At 39.1% G+C, this 20630-nt stretch overlaps 1 protein-coding gene across 5 annotated transcripts in view; it reads left to right on the top strand.

The window, feature by feature from the left end:
* ANO2 (anoctamin 2) overlaps positions 1–20630 on the top strand; it is a 393019-nt gene that overhangs the window by 183019 nt on the left and 189370 nt on the right. For all 5 annotated transcript variants that reach the window (XM_077953328.1, XM_077953330.1, XM_028829182.2 and 2 more), the window contains 2 exons: positions 11453–11587; positions 18479–18639. In XM_077953328.1, the coding sequence (XP_077809454.1) occupies positions 11453–11587; positions 18479–18639 (296 nt within the window). The remainder of the gene's footprint in view (positions 1–11452; positions 11588–18478; positions 18640–20630) is intronic.

The raw sequence follows: 20630 nt of genomic DNA, 5'->3' as shown, positions 1-20630 counted from the left end.
ATGAAAAACCTTAGCTCTTTTAATATTGAAAAGACTCAATTTTCTTAATAAATTCAAGACCTAATACAAGACAACATGAAGCACAATAAATTATTTTGGTAAGACACAAATTTTTGTTTAACTTAAAAGGTGAAGAAAAATTTTTCATTATCTCTTATCAACACTACCAGAAAATCTTGACATTTTAAAGGAGAAGATCAAATGCTAGTTTTGTTTCAGTATACTTTTGATATTAAGGCTCATTTTAATACCTTTATAATAAATTCATTCAATTATAGTCAGTTTGAGCATAGAAGATTTTCTTTCACTTTCTATCTCTTCCCATCTTTCTGTCGTCATTAAGTTTTATCTATATCCTTTCTTCATTCTGAAACAACCTTTAAGTAACCTCTAAACTAGACAAAATTACTCTTCTCTTTAACAAAAAACTCCACATCCTCATACCATTTAACATCTTAGTTTCCTTTTGTATTTGCATATAGTGTTGTTTCTCTTATCATTTTATATATTAGTTAGAAATTTTAACTCTTGGTAACCTTATTTTCTAGTGAAAACCTAAGAGGTAAACAGTTTCAAATTGTTATATAACATTTTATAAATACACATTTCATAATTTCTAGAAACATATGCTTCCTCTTAGAAAAATTTTTCAATGTCAAACAGGATATATTTACTAACAGACACAAATATTTTAGTTCCTTTGTAATAAGAAGCCAAAAGTAGGTAAAGTTAAACCTTATGTTCAGTGATTAATGTTTCAGTATTTTACTTCACTTGGAAATGATCTAGATATGCAATGAATATCCATCATTTAATTTAACTTAGCAACACCCTAAGAACGTAGTTACCAAAGAGATTTGAGAAACATCTAAAGTAAACATATCATAAAACAAAATTCTTATTTAAAAATATATTTATAAAATTTTATTCCACTTATATCTATTTAATTTAGTTGTTCTTAACAATTATGCTTGGATTACTCATGAAAATTTCATAAAACATCAAAGCTAGCCATTATCTCAGATTATTTTCCAGTTAACTATTTTTACAGCACATACATGTTGGACAATTATTGCCAAAGCGAGAACTCTGAAGTTAAATACATATTTTTGTTTTGTTTTGTTTGCTGTTAACTCAGAAGGCAGAGCTGTTTTCATTAATCTAACAATATTAAACTAATCTTATTTACCAAAGACCACACAAGTCATGTAAACTTGAAAAACATTTCGGTTAGTTTCTATAGTTCTGGCAATTTTAGGAGTATTTGGTTTATATGAGTACTGACTTATCTCCATACCCAATTTTAAAAGAACTTTTTAAAAGGGGTTTTATACCATGTAAACATAGATGTACACATGGATAAACATATGTGAACGTATAGACACGAAGAAATCTTACAGCTTTCATTGAAAAATTTTAACGATAAGACAGGTACAATAATATAAAGCTCACTAGTTTATAAAAGGGCAGTTGGATCCAAATTATGTTTTTGCACATGGGATAAGTTAAGGTTACCTGCTTAGGTGGCCAAATTTTTTTTTTACCAATATTGGTGGAGAACACATTAAAAATTGTCATTTGCCCTTGCTAGGTAATCCTATGGAGGCTGTGGACTAAATTTGGGGTATAGGACTTTTTATAGCAGTTTGATTTTTAAAATAAAAAGCCCCTTCTTCCCCCCCCTTTTTTTTTAGTCTCAAATGGGTGTAGACATTGTTTTAGTTAACTCCTTAGATATTTACATTTCAGAGACATAGTAAGATTTACAATTCCAAGGGACTGGAAGAAAATGCAGGTTTTCTCTACAAAGGAGTTTTGGGTGCATATTTGCTTATTATCGGAGATCTAGGGTAACTTCTAAGCTTTTTTTCTCTTTAAGTGTGGGACACTCTAAGGAATTTATTTATTTATTTATTTATTTATTTGCTGTGGGAGTCTAAAATTTGGAAAGTCCTGGAGTTTTCTTACAGAGTCTCACGGAAGTAAGAGGAGTTGTAAGGTAGAGCAGAACCTGCCAGGCTGCAAATCCCCTGAATCTGTGTTCGATTTATTTCCTGGCTGCCAGCTTTTACACAAGTGACCTGTGTACCTTTGGCCTGGAGGTCAGGCAAGAGTGCTTTTTGTAAATCTTGCAGGGAAGTTAAAGCAAACAGTTGAACATTTAAAGGATTTTCTGGGAAAGTTGGAGGAGTTTTAGGTGTTAAAGGAATCTGTTGAGGGGATGGGACAAGATTTTGAGGAGAGGGGTTTAAGCTAGGGGCCCAGATATCTAGAAGACCTTCTAGAGGGCCAAGGCCAGGGAGTTGGAGATAAAGGGAACTTAGAAGTAGGTGGAGAAGGAGGAATTATAGTGGGTGTGTAATTTGACTTTTGTTCTAATTTCTGTTCTTTCATCTTTTTTAAGGAAACCCATCAAAGCTAGCAGTTACACTCTTCTGTGTCCTCTTTTCAATCCCATCTTACCATAGGTACCATTAGGACCGTTGTTTACGATGGGAACTCTCTAAAAAAATTTCTTCTTAAAATATAAAAGTTGAAATAAGATTCTATTCACTGTTCTTACCCATTATTCCTTTCATTAAGGTGTGGACAGAGCTCTCATTTCCCTCTTGCGTTTTATGTCACAGCTTTTGAGAAATGAAACATATTGCTCCTTTGTAGATTGCATTTTTCTCCTCAGGCATCCATAATCAGTATTATCTAAGGGGAAATTGCTTTTTAGAGGCTTAACTGGTAATTTACAAACTTTGTAAACTTGCAATAAAAAATATAATGAGTTGGTAAATTTTGTTTCCAAAAGAAATCATTTTTATTATAAAAGTGATTTATTAACAAAGTAGAAAAATTTACAATGCAGAAAGAAATGAAGAAATAATGGTAATGGTGTTTGAGAAATGGTGATTGAGAAAGCATACTTTAGATAGTGAATTGCCTTTGAAAGGAATTAATAGGAAAAATGTCTTTTACTTGTCATCCTTTTCACCATTTCCGGTACTCTGTATTTCATTGTGTAGATCCAAATTTCTATTGAGATTATATTCCTTTTGCCCAAAGATCTTTTTTTTGTTGTTGTTGTTGTTTTTTAACGTTTCTTACAGTTCATATTTGCTGGTAATAAGTTCTCTTGGCTTTTACTCCCTAAAATAGACATTGTTTTGCCTTCATTTTTGAAAGAGATTTTATTTATATATAGTATTCTGAGTTAATAGTTTTTTTTCTTTCCATACTTAAAGGCAGCAGTCCCCAACCTTTTTGGCACCAGGGATCAGTTTTGTGGAAGATAATTTTTCCACAGGCTGGGGACAGTAGGAGGATGGTTTTGGGATGAAATTGTTCTACCTCAGATCGTCAGGCATTAGGTTCTCATAAGGAGTGCGCATCCTAGATCACTCCCATGCGCAGTTCACAGTAGGGTTCATGCTCCTTGGAGAATCTAATGCTGCTGTGGTTCTGACAGGAGGCAGAGCTTAGGCGGAAATGATGGTTTGCCCTGCTGCTCACCTCCTTCTGTGTGGCCTGGTTCCTAACTGGCCATGGACAGGTGCCAGTCTATGCTCTGGGGGTTGGGGACCCCTGCTCTGAGATGTCACTTTATTAACTTTTGGCCTGCATGGTTTCTGCCAAGAAATTGATTATAAATCCTATGTGATGACTTTGCTCTTCTGTTGTATCTGATTTCCTTCCCCCATAAGCTTAATTAAAAATTTGCTCTTCCTATCTTTGGTTTTCAGAAATTTGACTATGATGTATCTAAGTGTGTGGGGTTTCATTTTTGTTTTTGTATTTATTCTTCATGGGGTTCTCTGAACATTGTTGATTTGTGTTTTGTTGTTTTCTGTAAGTTTTGGAAAATTCTTAGCCATAACATATTTAAATATTCTTCTCTCTTCTTTTATCCTTTTGGGACTCTAATTAAATGTGTGATAGATCCTTTGATATTGTCCCATAGCTCTCGAATGCTAGATTTGTATTTTTTCCACTCTTTTTTCCCTTCATATTTTCTTTTGATACATCTTTTGTAGTAGATTCTGCTTTAATCTATTAATTAGAGTTATTTAAAAATCCCTATTGCATCATTCTGACATCCAAATCAAGCTTAGCTTCATTGATTGCCTTATTTCCTAACAATGGGATTTTTAAATTTTGTTTATCGAATGCCATACATTGTGTATAAAATGACAGTGGAAACTGAGGTAAGTAGTAGTATGCCTACATGCCTCTTCCATTCCATCAGGTCAGTAGTGAGGAGAGTTGAGTCAATCTAGTTGAGCGAGGTTTCGTTGTTGCAAGAATCACCTTCGGTGCACGGCACCACAAACTTCAGATTCCTCCAGTGATGGTACTCTATTATCTTATGCTTTGTGTGAGCCCTGGAGTGCTGAAAATTTGTCCTCTTTGTTTCTCTTCCACTCTCAGATTTCAGCAGTCCCTGCATGCCTCTGCCACAACGGGGTATTTCTCCATGCCCCTCCTGCTCCCCTAGCATCAGACTGTTGATATTTGTTGCTCACTGAGAAGTGGAGCTTATCACTTGTTTACTGTAAGTGGGGCTGTGGAGGGAAATAGGTAGGTTTTGTTCTAGGCCTATCTCAGTTTTAGGCAGGCTCTGTGCACTCAAGCCTCAGAAATGAGGGTTTCTTAGAATTCATGTCCTCCCTCTGCCCCTCACAGTTAAACTCTGCCTTTTCCTGGTAGGGATTCTTGGGTGGGAGACAGTTTCCTGCCTTCCTCTGCAGTAACAGACTTCTAATTTGTAAGTTTGCAGAATCTCGGGCCTAGGAGAGTTTCCAGCCTTTCCACCAAGGACAGTCGGCTGTATGTGCAACCCACCTCTGGCTTCAGAAGCAGTGGGTCTTTGCCTAGGTCCTTGGGTCAGGTCTCTTCTTCCGTTTAAGGCTTTCGATTTGAATAAGAGATGATCCCAGGAAGTGCATGGTTTTTCATACCTGTGTGCAACTTAAGGGGACTGACTCTCTTTGGTCTCTTACCTTACCCATTATCTTCCTTGTGAGGTCTACGGAAGTGACCTTGTGCATGAGGGCAAACTGCTCTTGTGTTTGAAGCTCCCAGTTATTACACTCTGTCATGCTAACTTATACTCATCTTTCTGAATTTTTAAAATTTTAGCTATTTCTTCTTACTTTTATGGGGACTATTGCATCCTCCCATTCTCTGTCAAATGTAAAACTATTCACATATCCCAGTTTTCCTTGGATGGACTTGGCATATTAAAAAAATTCAGTTCTCCTGGTTACCTTACAACTTCAGCTCTCTGATGAGCTCAAGAAAAATTATAATTTCACAGATTATCCAGATTTCTCTTCTTGTTAGGCTGGGAACTGTATTCTCTTGCAGTTGTCTGCATCGTAAGTGGAAGCAGAACCTCTGGTGGTGGGGAAATAGATCCTATTCACTGTTCTTCTTACCCTTTAGTTCTTCCATCAATGTGTGGACAGAGCTCTCATTTCCCCCTTGTGTTTTATGTCACAGGCTTTTGGGAAATTAAGTATATTGCTCCTTGGTAGATTGTATTTTTCTCATCAGGCACCCATAGTCGATATTTATCTAGGGGGATATTGCATTTTAGAGGCTTAACTGGTAATTTACAAACTTTATAAACTTGTAATAAAAAATATATAAGTTGGTAAATTTTCTTTTTAGAAGAAATCATTTTTCATTATAAAAGTAATTTATTAACAAAGTAGAAAAATTTTAAGTGCAGAAAGATAGAAATAAAGAAATAAAGTGATATCAGAAAGATGGCAAAATAGGACATCCTCAGGCCTCACCCTTCTACTGAAACACCTATTTAACAACTATCTATATATAAAATATACCTTTATGAGAGCTCTGGTTTTCAGGTAAGAGGTTGCAGAACCCTGGTGAAGCTCAAGACCTAGAAAAACTTCACTGATAATGCAGGCTTATGCTTTCTGGCAGCAGAACCTCCAACCATGGGCCTGGGAGCAGCCTTGCTCACTTGAAGACCTAGTGACAGCTCTGCCTGTTCACTGCTCATAAGGAACTCTGCCCATATACAGACCCTACAGGAACCTGCCTTCCCATGTCCCCAATGGCATGACCACTTCCACAGAGCAGGGGACTTGGTAACAGATAGACCCACTTTCCCAGAGACCCAGGGGCAGCCCTGCTCATCTGCCCGTGGACCCAGCAGCAACCTTGACTGCTCACGGAAACCAAATGCAGCCCTACTCTCATGTAAATCCCAACAGAATCTCTGGCTGTCTGTGGCACAGCAGCCCAGTCCTTGGAAGCAGGCCCACCTGCCCACATACCCAGCAGCCGGCCAGCCCACTCACAGACTTGGCAACAGGCCCACCCACGGACCATGGCAGCAGATCCACCCTTGGACCCCACTCAGCTTAAGTCTGCCCACAGACACTGCCTGCTGACTCTGGCAGCTGATCCACCCATAATCTCTGACCAGCATGACTGATGAAGGTCTTTGCCTGCTGAAACCAGTCAGTAAGAACTGGAAGAGGTGACTACTTCTCAAATGCACAGACACCAGCCTAAGGCTACAAGGATCACAAAGAATCAGGAATACTCGATACTACCTTATTAGGAGCTGATAAAAGTTCCAGTAACTTGCCCTAAATAAATTGATATCCATAATCTGCTTGACAAAGAGCTCAAAATAATTGTCTTAAATGAGCTGCAAGAGAACAGACAACAAAATTAGGAGTATAACATGTGAACAAAATCAGAAGTTCAACAAACATAGAAATAATAAAAAAGAGCCAAAGTGAAATCCTAGAACTGAAGAATACAATGACTGAACTAAAAAAATTAATACAGAACTTCAGTAGCATACTTGGTCAAGCAGAAGAAAGAATCATTGTACTTAAAGACAAGTCACTTGAAACTATCCAATTGGAGGAACAGAAAAAACAGAAAAGTTAAAAAGTGAAGAAAGCCTAAGGACTTATGGGACACCATAGAGTGAACCAATATATGCATTCTGGGAGACTCAGAAGGAGAAGAAAGAAAGAGAAAGAGGAAGAAAGCTTATTAAGGGAATACTTGCCAAATATAGGAAGAGAAATGAACATCCAAATTCATGAAGTCTCAATGTACCCAAATACATTGAACCCAAAGAGGTTAACACTGAGTCACCTTAAAATTGAATTCTCAAAAGTCAAGTAGAGAATTTTGAAAGCAACAAGACAAAAGTGACTTATCACAAACAAGGGAACCATTATAAGGCTACTAGTGGGCTTCTCAGCAGAAACCTTCCAGGTGAGGACAGAGTGGGATGATATATTTGAAGTACTGAAATTTTAAAAACCTGCCAACCAAGAGTACTATATCTAGGTCAAAGAATAAATCAAAAAAAGAAATTAGAAAATATCTCAAGACAAATGAAAATGAAAGCACCACATATTAAAACTTACGAGATGCAGCAAAAGCAATACTAAAAGGAAGTTTATAGTGGTAAGTGGCTACATTAAGAAAGATCTCAAATAATTAATTTTACATCTCAAGTAACTACAAAAAAGAAAAAACTAATCCCAAAATTAGCAGGAGTGAAGAAGTAATATAAATTAGGGAATAAATAAATATAAGACAGAATATAAAAACAGAAAAAAAATTGATGAAGCTGTTTGTTGACAAACCCTTAAACTAACTAATGAAAAGGAAAGAAGTTGCAAATCAATAAAATCAGAAATGAAAGATGAGACTTTATACCTGATATTACAGAAATAAAAAGGATTATGAGGAATTATTATGAACAATTATACAGCAACAAATTGGGCAATCTGGAATAAGTGGATAAATGCTTAGAAACATATAATCTAACAAGATTGAATCAAGGAGAAATAGAAAGCCTGTACAGACCAATGACAAATAAGTAGATTTGAGCAATAATTGAAAACAAACAAAATGAAACAAAACAAAACTCCCAGCAAAGAAAAGCCCAGAAACAGATAGTTTCATGGATGAATCCTTCCAAACATTCAAAGAAAAGTTAATACCAATACTTCTTAAAGTCTTCCAAAAAGCAGGAAAAGAAGAGAAACTTACAAATTCTTCCTGAGGCCAGCACCACCCTGATACCAAATCCAGATAGAGACACTACAAGAAAAGAACTGTAGGTCAACACCCCTGATGAACGTAGATGCAAAAATATTCAACAAAATACTAGTAAATCAAACTCAGCAGCACTTTAAAAGGATCATACACCATGATCCAGAAGGGTTTTTTTCTTGGGATACAGGGATGGTTCAACATGTACAAATCAATAAATGAAGATAAAAATCACATGAACATCTCAATAGATGGAGAAAAAAAGTGACAAAAATCAATACTGTTTCACGATTTAAAATTCTCAACAAATTAAAAATAGAAAGAACTTAAATCTCAACTAGTTAGGAATAGAAGGAACATAACTGTCAATGAATTAGGAATAGAAGGAACTAACATCAACAAAATAAAAGCCATTCATGAAAATCTCACAGCTAACATCATATTCAATAGTAAAAAAAAGTTTTTTTTCTTTACCTCTCACATTCAACGTAGTATTTCTAGTAGGAGCAATTAGGCAAGAAAAGGAAATAAAAGCCATCAAATTGGAAGGGAAGAAGTAAAATTGCCTTAGTTTCCAGATGACATGATCTCATATGCAGAAAACCCTAAAGACTCTACCAAAAAAACTTTTAGAAATAATACATTCAGTAAAGTTGCAGGATACTAAATCAACATACAAAAATCATTTGCATTTCTGTACACTAACAACCTATCTAAAAAGAACATTAAGAAAACAGTCCCATTCACAAGAGCATCAAAAAGAATAAAATACCTAGGAATAAGTTTAACTAAGAGGGTGAAAGATTTGCACATTGAAAACTTATATAAAACATTGATAAAAGAAAATAAAGATGACATAAATAAAAGGAAGGTGTGAAAGGAAAGTAGAAACTTGGGACCCCAACTCACTCTGCCAAAATGAAAAAATTAAGCCGAAAGCTGAATGATGCAAGAAGCTGCCCTCCCTTTTGTTCCTAAGCAGACAGATACGGATAAAAGGCTAAGTATCTCCACAGGCAGCTGCTCTATATTCACCTTATATTAAGTGCCAATTTGCGGAGCACAAGATGAATACTTAATTGCCTATTTTCCTACCCGCTCATTTTCTCCTGCAGCATGTGGATGACCCTACCATATCCTCCCTCTTCCCCCTCCAGCCCACTAGCCCAATATTTCCCCTTTAAATGCTGAGGCCCTTAAATTCATCTTTGAAGAAAGGCACAGACCACAGACTGTTTCTGCGACTGTGTGTTTTTTTCTTCCAGGCATGTCCTTAACCTTGGCAAAATAAACTTCTAAATTGATGGAGACCTGTCTCAGAATAAGTTTTGGTTTACAAAGTATACCTTGTGTTCATAGATATGAAGAATCAGTATTGTTAAACTGTTAATACTACTTACTTTTCAATAAATGATATTGGGAAAACTGGATATCCACATGCATAAGAATGAAGTTGGACCCTTATTTTATACCATACAAAAACCCAACTTAAAATGGATTAAAGACTTAAATGTAAAACCTGAAACAACAGAACTCTTAAAACAGGGAAAAAAGCTTCTACACATTGAACTTAGCAATTATTTCTTAGATATGGCACAGAAAGCACAAACAACAAAAGCAAAAATAGACAAATGGGAATATATCAAACTAAAATGCTTCTACACAGCAAAGGAAACAATCAACAGAGTGAAAGTCAATATGCAGAATGGGAGGAAATATTTGCAAACCATATATCTGGTAAGGGATTAATATCCAAAATATATAAGGAACTTCTACAATTCAATAGCAAAACAAAGAAACACATAAAAAACCAAATAGGCTGATAAAAAATTTAGTAAAGGACCTAAGTAGACATTACACCAAAGAAGATGTACAAATGACCAACAGGTATAGGAGAAAGTGTTTAATGTCACGATTCATCAGGGAAATGCAAATCAAAACCACAGTGCGATATCACTGCACACTTATTAAAATGCTGTTGTCCAACAACAAAAGATAAAATGTGTTGGTGCAGATGTGGAGAAAAGGGAACCCTTGTTCACTGTTGGTGGCAATGCAGCCACGGTGGAAAACAGTATGGAGGTTCCTCAAAAAATTAAAAATATAATTACCATTTGAATCAACAATCCCCCTTTTGGATGTATATCTGAAGGAATCAGAGTCAACATCCTGAGGAGATATCTGCACTCCTATATTCATAGCAGCATTATTTGCAATTGCCAAAAGATATAAGCAACCCAAGTGTCCACTGACAGATGCATGGATTAAGAAAATGTGGACACACAATGGATATTATTCAGCCTTAAAAATAAGGAAATCCTGCCGTTTGCTGCAACATGGATGGACCTGGAGGACGTTATGCTAAGTGAAATAAGCCAGGCACAGAAGGACAAATACTGCATGATCCCACCTGTACGACGAATCTAAAACTGTCAAACTCATGGATCCAAAAAGTAGAATAGTGGTTAACAGGGGCTGCAGAGAGGGGAGAATGAGGAGATGTTGGTCAAAAGGTACAAAATTTCAGTTATGCAATGCATGTATGCTCGGAGATCTACTATATAATATAGAGCCTATAGTTAACAATACTGTATTGTATACTTAAAATCTGCTAAAGGATAGATCTCACATTAATTGCTGTTAACACAAGAGAAAATATTTTTTAAATTAAACAAAACAAGGGCGAGAACAAAAGGAAACTTGGAGGTACTGGATAACTTTATGGAGTGATTGGTGATGTTCTCATGGGTGTATACTTATCTGCAAACTCATCAAGTTGTATATGTTCAACACGTACAGCTCTTTGTATGCCAACATACCTCAGTAAAGTGGCTTAAAAATAAAGAAATAAAAACCACCCATAAGCCCATCATCCAAAGAAACCATTACTAATATTTTATTGGATTTCTTCTAGTTGTTTTTCAATAAGTGTGCCTATGTTGGTTTGCATACACAAGTATACATGCCCAAATATATGATCTGTGTGTTTTGTTTAAATAAACTAGTTTCAAAAAGGTGTGTTTTCTTATGGGTTGAGTGCTATGGCACTTATGAAATGATGATGCGTTATTCATGTTTGGTAAAGGTGCCAAAATGTATGGCATATTTTTAGTTTGCTGTTGGGGCTGGATTCTTTCTCGCGGCTGTCTATTTCACATGAACAGCCAAGACAGGTGTGAGTATGTGATTCCAATGGAATGCACTTCATTCCAGAAAAGCTCAGTCGTTGATTCCTTGTGCTGAGGCCTCCCCTTCCCTGTGCAACCTCCATCCCTTTGTTTTCATTACAAGAGGAATGAATATCTATGTTGCCCCATCCTGACACATAGAACAAACAGAAATAAGGAAAGTATATGATGTTCTTAATACGTGTTTCATTTTCTTTTCTTTCTTTCTTTTCCAGAAAGTATTTTGGAGAAAAAATTGGACTGTATTTTGCCTGGCTGGGGTTATATACATCATTCCTCATTCCATCTTCTGTAATTGGAGTGATTGTGTTTCTTTATGGATGTGCAACAATTGAAGAAGATATTCCCAGGTAAATCAGTTTTAAAGAAAAAGGCTCAGTTGCCATGTGTTAATAATTTGGAGTTTCATCCCAGTACAAGTACATTTCACATGCCTCTTTCCAAAGCCCTCGCCCTCTATCATTCTCCTTTGCTGTGACACATGTAGCTTTCCTCCAGAGACAGATCTAGGAGCTACAGATTCTGGGAATGGCTTCAGAGCCATGCTAGGCGAGGCCCACTTCCTCTTCTAGTCAAGCTTTTCTCTAGGGCAGGGGGATGTGTCTGATGTGGGCAGAGGGGTAATTCCTGGTAAGAAGAATTATGTCAGAGAAATGCTTTTTTCCTCTCTCTCTGCTTCATCACTTTTTTTCCCCTCTAGTTTCCCATAAGACCCAAGGCAAGGTGTGGGGAGTGACACTGGGTAGAAACCACATCCGTGTGGTCAGACACTGCTAGAATAAAGCAAGCTGAGAAAGCAGGCAGCTCTAATGCTGAGGAAGGCACAGTCTCTGTTTCAGGAAGTCAGAAACTGCGGGGAGGAATAGCCCAAGGTGGGACTCTTGGAGCGCCAAGAGATAGAATCAAAGCTAGTTTTTATGAGGAAGAGAGAACCCACAAAGGAAATATGGGATGGCTATCGTGGCTCACACCTGTAGTCTCACTGCTTTGGGAGACCAAGGAGGGAGTACTGTTGGAGCCCAGGAATTTGAGACCAGCCTGGGCAACACAGTGAGTTGAGACCCTACCTCTAAAAAAAAAATTAGCTGGGCTTGATTTGGTGGCATGCACCTGTAGTCCCAGCTAATTGGGAGGCTGAGGCAGGAGAGCTGCTTGAACCCAGGAGCTTGAGCTTGCAGTGAGCTGTGACTGATTGCGCCACTGCACTCTAGCCTGGGCAAAAGAGCAAGACCCCTCCAAAAAAAAAAAAAAAAAGAAAAGAAAAGAAAAGAAAAGGAAAGAAGCACTTAGATTGACAATGTTATATATTAGCTGTGTGACTGGACAGTTTACTCCCTAAAGCTTAGTATTCTTGGCTGTAAAATGGTAATCACAACACCTAAATCATGGTGCTGTGAGGATTAAAGGAGACTGTGTCTGGCACATAGCAGGATTAATAAATAATTGTTGAATACATCAAAATGTGTGGAAGTAGAGTACAAGGGACAAAAGATACACTTAGCTAATATTTAGAATTTAAACCTCTTGCCATCTTCAGAATTGTCTTTGCAAACTGAAGCATGGTTAGTATGTTTTAGTTTTCTTTGGGATGTAAGTGATAGAAATGCAGCTTGAACTAGATTAAGCGAAAAAGAAAATTTATTATAAGCATTCAAGGAACACTGGAATAGGTACTCCATTTATCTCCTGCCTCTGACTCTTTCTAGCATTTGTTGGTTTCACCACGTATTTTCTCCATTTGGATTAAACATTGCTGCTAGTAGCTCATGGGTGTTACACCTTAGAACTTTATACTCGTTTCATCTCAAGTGAAAAAGTACTATGACTCCGTTTGACTTAGGTGGAGGCCCTGGACCAATTCACTGTGGCTCGGGGGCAGGATAGCTTTGTACCAACTTGATGTTCCCTCCATAGCCAGGTGGATGAGGACACTGGGCGGATCATTAGAGTTGGGGGTGGTAATGGGGAAAGTAATGGCCATTCTGAAGAAAAAGTCAAAACTGTGCATTTTAGGAAGGGTATGTGTGCACCAGTGGGCAGAAACCTGCTTTATGGCTCACCTGCTTCCTGCCTGTTGGTGCATACCCTATAGAAATGGTCTTGCAAATTAGATCACCTGGAGATGATGTTGTCAATATCTAGAATAAAACTAAATCTATGTTAATCTATGCAAATGGTCTTGCAAATCAAATCAACTGAAGATTATATTGTCAATATCTAGAGACAAGAGTTTGGATTTTTTTGGTATAAAACTCTAGTATCAATTGTCAAGTTTTTTTTTTTTTTTTTTTTTTTGCAGGGGTAAGGAAAAAAGGAAGGGGGAGAGGGAGGGAGGCAGAGGGCAAGTGTTCTTGATTGGGAGTTCTGGGACCTTTATCACAGGAGATGGGTTATTAGGGCTCTGCTTTCCCCAGCGCATCTAGAGGGAAGAGCTAATACTTATGAAATACCTACCTTGTGCTGGGCATAATGCTAGGTGATTGTTATAAACTAGTTTCTTTGATCTTGTAAGAGATCAATGTTATATATGCCATAAATAGGCATTATAATTTCCACTGAACAGAGATTGAGAAACTGATGCTACATGAGGTCACATAAATTGTCCAGTATCAACAACTGATAGTTGTCAGGGCTGGGAGTTGAACTCTGTTGCCTCCTGTTCCAAAGTCTTTGCTTTTTCTAATAAGCAGAGAAGTTTTCCAGAGAGCTCATATCCTCCTCCACAACTCAGTAGCTTCACGTGGGCTTGCCTGGATGTGTTCTAAGAAAACATGGCTTTTGGGTTTCTCTTGCCAGTTGTGATCCCTAGACATCTGGCCTCAGGTTGGCCAAGGGTGGAAAACCCCATACCGTGCCTAGGGAACCGGTTCCAGTTCAGTGGGTGGGGCACCAGTGGGCTGGTTTATATCAGGATTTAGAACTTGTGCCCTGGGTAATACACGTGGCAGCAGCGACTACAGCTGGAAAGGACATAGTCTGCACATGCTGCAGTGATAGACGTCTACACACAGACGCACACACCCCACATTCACACACACTCATGCACGTGCACATAGATGTCTACACACAGACACACAAACCCACATTCACACACACTCATGCATGTGCAGATTCATGTCTGCACACAGATGCACACACCCACATTCACACACACTCATGAATGTGCTGATGTCTACACACAGATACACACACTCACATTCACACACACTCATGCACGTGCACATGTCTACACAGACACACACACACCCACATTCACACACACTCATGTACATGCAGATAGATGTCTACACACAGACACACACACCCACATTCACACACACTCATGCATGTGCAGATGGATGTCTGCACACAGATGCACACACCCACATTCACACACTCATGAATGTGCTGATAGATGTCTACACACAGATACACCCACATTCACACACACTCATGCACGTGCACATAGATATCTACACACAGACACATACCCACGTTCACACACACTCATGCATGTGCTGATAGATGTCTGCACACAGAAACACACCCCACACATTCACACACACTCATGCACGTGCACATAGATGTCTACACACAGACACACACACCCACATTCACATATACTCATGCACGTGCAGGGATATTCAAGTGTAAAGTGCAGTCGTTACTGTGGATGTGTCACATTGCCTGTCAGAATGGACCGTGTTTTACAGCTGTGGATATGACAACCACCACTGGTGGGTTGTGGAATCAATTTAATGGGCCTTTAAGTGGACTAAAATAAGATGGGGTAAGATAGGCTAGAACACAATGAATACTAGTATTCATTATAAGAAGGATGGGTAAGTGTTGCTTCATGAGATTTTATTTCAGTTTTGTAAGTGTGTTTGTGAGAGTGAGGGTATGTATTTGCATACTGAAATCTGATGTAACAAATCATTTTAACTGTAGGTCATAGTAAAAAAAAGATTAAAATTACTACAAAATTGAAGTTTTGGATGTTGTTTCGTCAGACTCAGGATGGGGCCTGGCAAATCAGGAAGGTGTAAATACTAGAAAAAAGTAAACATTTTAATAGATTTCTTTAAAAACAGACGAACTGTTTTTTATACACAATTGTAAATTCATCAGAAGTCCAACTTCTATGGGTCTGATAGAAGCTCACAAAATGCCACTCCTTATAAACAAAGGGATATTCTCTAAAAACCAATATTGAATCTAAATAAACACATACTCTAAGGGTTTGTGTCTATCAGCCACGCGTAACTGTGATGAAAAACTTACAGTATTCCTGGGATTATTTTAGAGGTTGCTAATTTCGTCATCAAGCCTGAAATTTACTATCGCTCACTTTTTAAAACCTTTTTATTTTGAAAAATTTTAGATTCACAGCACAGGAGCTTGCAAAGATAGTACAGAGGGGCCCAGCATGCCCTTCGTCTAGTTTCCTCCCATGGTTTCATCTTATGTAACTACGGCACAACCTCAAAACCAGAAAACTGACATGGATTAGGTGGAACTTTAAATGATACCTTTTATTCCCAGTAATTTAACTTTGATATGTGAGATATAAGCATAAGCTTGTCAGCAATACTTCTGTGCATGCATGATCCCTCTGTAGAACTTCCCTGTCTCTACTCACCAAGGGATTGATTTCATTTGTTCAGCACTTACATGAACAGAGAACACTAGGACATTTTTTAAAAAGCTGATTAATCTAAACCATATTGAAAAAAGATTGGTTACTTTAGGTCTGAGACCTTAATAGCAGCTGTTTAGTCTGAATTTCCTGAATGATTGCCTCTTTGTACCTTCTCCCGTTGCGCTAACGGGGCTCTGAATCGCCTAATCCAGGAGCAGTGATTTACCCTGAAGAATGTTGTTCACTTTAGGGTCTTGGTTCAATGGACTGTCAAGCCGTTTATCAAGCTTCTTATGCTTTCTAGAGAAAATAATAAATTAAAGGAATACAGCATTGGATTTATAGCCACAGTTACTTCTCACTAGAAACCTGTGGATCGTGCAGCTTAGTGAGTATGCTAGACCTGATTTCCATTGTAGGCAGGCTTCCTCATCTTTCAGCTTGTCTAGAGGCAGCCTGTCTCAGAAAACACAAAGTCGTTTCGATGTCATTCTTAGCCAGAATTCCTCTAGAATTCTGTTAAAATTGATTACATCAGAAACCCTCCAATACATACAGAAAGCATTCTGACTTCGCATTTAAATGATTTGAGGAGAATCCATACCATGGTGGCTGCCATCTTGTACAAATGATGGATAGTTGCCTGCACTCTAATTTAAAAACCAGTAATTTACACAGCACTTAAGTTTCAAAGTGCTTTGCACCCGCTTGGCTGCTAATACGTTTTTCATTCCTGACCTTTTAGCATTGACTAGTTTCAGTTGACGAGGTTTCTGTCTCCTCAGTCCATGCTTAAAAGAAAAAAAAAACGCTGAGTTAAATGAAGTCCCTAACACACATACTCCAAGAGCAGCATTGAGGAACTCATATGTTCTTGGATGTGACTTAAAAGTGAAAGTCTTTTACTAGAATTTATACAGACAAGTGATTTTCGGTGTAAATCTGTTTTTTAAGGGGGTACTTTCCTCTCTGAAAGCAACAATTCCTTCTCAACTACATAGCAAACACAGGTCTGACCCAGAAGACATAAACTGGGCTCTCTAGTCACCAAGCAGAACATGCCCAGGTGAAGCTAGCACAGCTGAATGTATTATTAAGATATTACTATTTAATATTTTCGATGTGGATGAGTCATTTTTATTGAACTTTGCCAACGGAGAGCTTAGCAGCGAGTCAGCGGAGGAACTGGGGTTTATCCTTGGAGACCAAGAATTTCCATTCTCTCACACAGAAGGCCTTTCCCTCCTGTGGACTTAGTAGCTCATTAAAAACAGAAGCCTAGGGACTGGGGCTTGACAGAAAGTGACAGCCCCTCAGTAAATCTGCCACCCTTCAACTTCTTAATGAAGGAGGAAATAGACCCAGGCATTCCTTTGGCTTTGCAGGTTTCCTCTGAGCACTGGCTTTAGCACACAGGGCACCAGCTTGCTTACCCTAGCCGTGGCTCCCACTTGTGAGTCATGCTCTGTAGCGCCCTCTGCTGCTGCTTTGTGTGGAAAACAGCTGTTGTTCTCAGTGCTGGATCCCCTGCCTCCCCATCATTGTCTCCAGTTGCCCTGTAAGAACAGCCAATGCTTTGCTTTCGTGAAATCTTAAGTTCTCCACCCTTTCCCCCTGAGCCATGAGCGTAACCATCCTCCCATCTCCCTGGGAAAATATTACACAACAGAGGGATGAGTTCATTCATTTTCCTATCAGTGTATGGTGTAGAGGGTTATTGGGAAAGCCAGTCAGGGCTGATTCTTTGGTTCTTATTTCCAAGCATTCATATGAGCCTAAATCTGTTGGATACAGCTAGTCAGCTAACGAGTGAATGGAATTTCAAATATATTCCTCAGTCCATTAAATGGAAATACACTAAGAATAGGTTGGAATACAGGCCATTAGAGATTATTTGGTTCATGCTCCAAGTGTCAAATAATCTAGACCTCGGAAGAATTTGCCTTGCTCTTTCATTGTCCCTAATCTTACTTCATGGTTATAATAATTCTTATTAGGTTGAGGCTATTAATCTCCATTCTACAAGTGCCTCTCCAGCTCATGCTCTTAGAAAAGGGCTTTCCACCCAGATCTACTCCATTCTTCCCTGTGTAGAACTTCATCTTCTAGAGGTGAGAGCATGCACAGGTCTAGCCACACACTCATGTTTGTTTCTGCTTGGGACCAGTATCACTTGTTTGTGAGACAGCCAGTAGGCTTTACAAAAACAGCCTAGACTGAAGAATGGATGATGAAATCCAGCTTCAGGCTGTGATTTATTCACAACTGTTGATGCATCCCATCCCACCAACCTCATGGACCCAACACGTTCTGAAGGGACTTTAGGAGGTATAATTTAATGCCCAGTATCTCTGACAGATCTCAGTAACTTTCCAGGACACTTGTAGTGACAGGGAGCTCTATACCCCGTCTTTTTGTTGTTGTTTTTGAACCAAATATGAGTAACACTCTCCAGGTGAAGAATCCAGTGATCCAATGCTAACTACTTTAACATTCCTTACTTATGGAGTTGAAAAACTCAACCTTAGATTTGGAAATGGAAGCTATTTGGGGGATGGTTTTTTCTTGGAGCGGACCATGCTTGAGCTCCACCTGACCCAACAACCTCCATCTATTGCAGCAGAGAGATGTGTGACCAGCAGAATGCCTTCATCATGTGTCCCCTGTGCGACAAGTCCTGTGATTACTGGAACCTCAGCTCAGCCTGTGGGACCGCGCGGGCCAGCCACCTGTTTGACAACCCTGCCACCGTCTTCTTCTCCATCTTCATGGCTCTGTGGGGTATGTGGCCATCACCAGGCTTGCTTATATGGGCAGTTCCTTTAAATGGGTGGAGTGACCAAGCTCTAAAGCTCATCCCCTTCAGGTTACTTACTTTCACATTTTTTCTTCCCATCCCAAGAAGTATTTTAAGGATAATAGCTTTCACTTCGCTACTCATATGTGTGAATAGAAATAGGAACATCCTTCATGTCTTTATCTGTTTTCTCTCAGATGTAGTCATGCTAACCTTGTACTAGTCCCATGTGTGATTTATTCAGAATTTGAACCAATGCCTGTTTCGAAAACCCCTAGCACACCCGTAAGACTCCTCCAGGTACACTGACTTAGGTGAGAGTGTAGATATCATGCAGCACAATACTTAGAATGGTGGAGTGACTGCCGTGGTCACAGAGTTAGCTCATGGTAAACGTGGGCTGAGATTTGGTCTCCTGACTCCAGTTCAGTGCTATTGTTAGGACATCGTGAGTGTAGACTGTACTGTCCCTGCACTGTTTAATTTAATATTTATGCTTTCAGTATTCCCATCAAAGGGATTTGTGGAGGAAAAAATAATTCCTTCATTTTTCTCCTTCTCCCTTCCTCCCAGAGTATGGGGGTAATAAACTTGTTATGAGCCATAGCTATCTGACTATAAACACACACACACAGACACACACACACTCCTCTTCTCACAAACTGGAATAACATAGAATAACCACCCCATGGTAACTGAGCATTTCTAAGAAGACACACCCATGAGTATTAGAAAAGGGACCAAGTCAACATGTGTCAGCTCATCTGAGTAGCCACCTGCTCCTTTACTCATCACCGAACGTGCAGGCCCTTGGTTTGCACATTGGACCACAGTGCAACATTGGTCACAGTGCACGTTGGTCACAGACCAGCAGGACCACAGTCCTGCTGCAGAGGCTGCTTGGTTTATCACTGACTCCATGGGGCCCGGAGGATATGCCAGGATGGGCCCTGAGTCACACATCCCTGAGAGTATGAGGAGAAGGACGAGAGAGAGAGGCCTATTCTCAGTGGTTCTTGGGAGAACTAGAACACAACCTTCCTCCATTCCCGGTGGACCTTCACTTGGGTGGAGACAGAACTTGACTGGAAAGATTCCTGTATTGCTAGGCCACCAAGAAAAATTTCCAGGGCACACTCTATTCTCTATTATCAGGGAGAGCAGCTGCATCCCGGGAGCACACGGGCAATGTCAGCCCATCGAGAGTTGGAGCAGGAGGAAATGGAATTGTGACCATAGAGTCCTGGGACTGTTCACAGGCAGGGTCAGTAGAACACACTCAAGTTGGGGCTTACTGCCTGGGAAGTCACTGGCAGCTCTGTGTCTCCTTATCAAACAGGAGTATCATGGAATTACTCCAAGACCCACCTGAACTGATTTGGAACCCAGAATACGTATTCATTTTTTGAAATATTACAATTCTAATTCCCATAATTTATCTTGCTGATATTACCACCATTGAGTAGCTGAAGCCTAATAACTCCAGGTCTATAATCCTTCAAGAACTTTCTTGGGACACATAATCCCCTGTTGTAGAGAAACTTGGTTTTCAATCGTACTTCCTAGTTTCAAGTTTCAACAACTGCCTCTTCTCTTCCCTCGATAGCTGTAATGAACAGCTATCTCCCACCCCTGCTGAGATCCTCAGTCTTTTCCTACCCCACCCCTGGACATACTGTCTTCCTCTCACATGACAGTGCAGGGAAAGTACCCAGAGGTGGGATTGCGCCAGAGCTTCCTGGCATAGGGTAGGATTTGGTTTTGTTTTTTGACAGCCTTGCTGTGCTTTATGTGATTGTGTATTCAGTTACAGCAGCCAAGAGCCCTTAGGCAAGATTGTCTACAAATTACAATTAAAAATAATAGTAATGCCTCTCATTACCCTGATTATTATGATTAGTGGTGCTGTGCTGGGTGGGCCTGGGCCCTGCCGGGAATAAGGCTGGGAAGAAATGGCTGTATGTAGAGAGAGACT

Source organism: Macaca mulatta, chromosome 11 (assembly GCF_049350105.2).
Source record: "Macaca mulatta isolate MMU2019108-1 chromosome 11, T2T-MMU8v2.0, whole genome shotgun sequence".
NCBI lineage: Eukaryota > Metazoa > Chordata > Mammalia > Primates > Cercopithecidae > Macaca > Macaca mulatta.
This window is presented reverse-complemented; position numbering and strand designations above follow the sequence as displayed.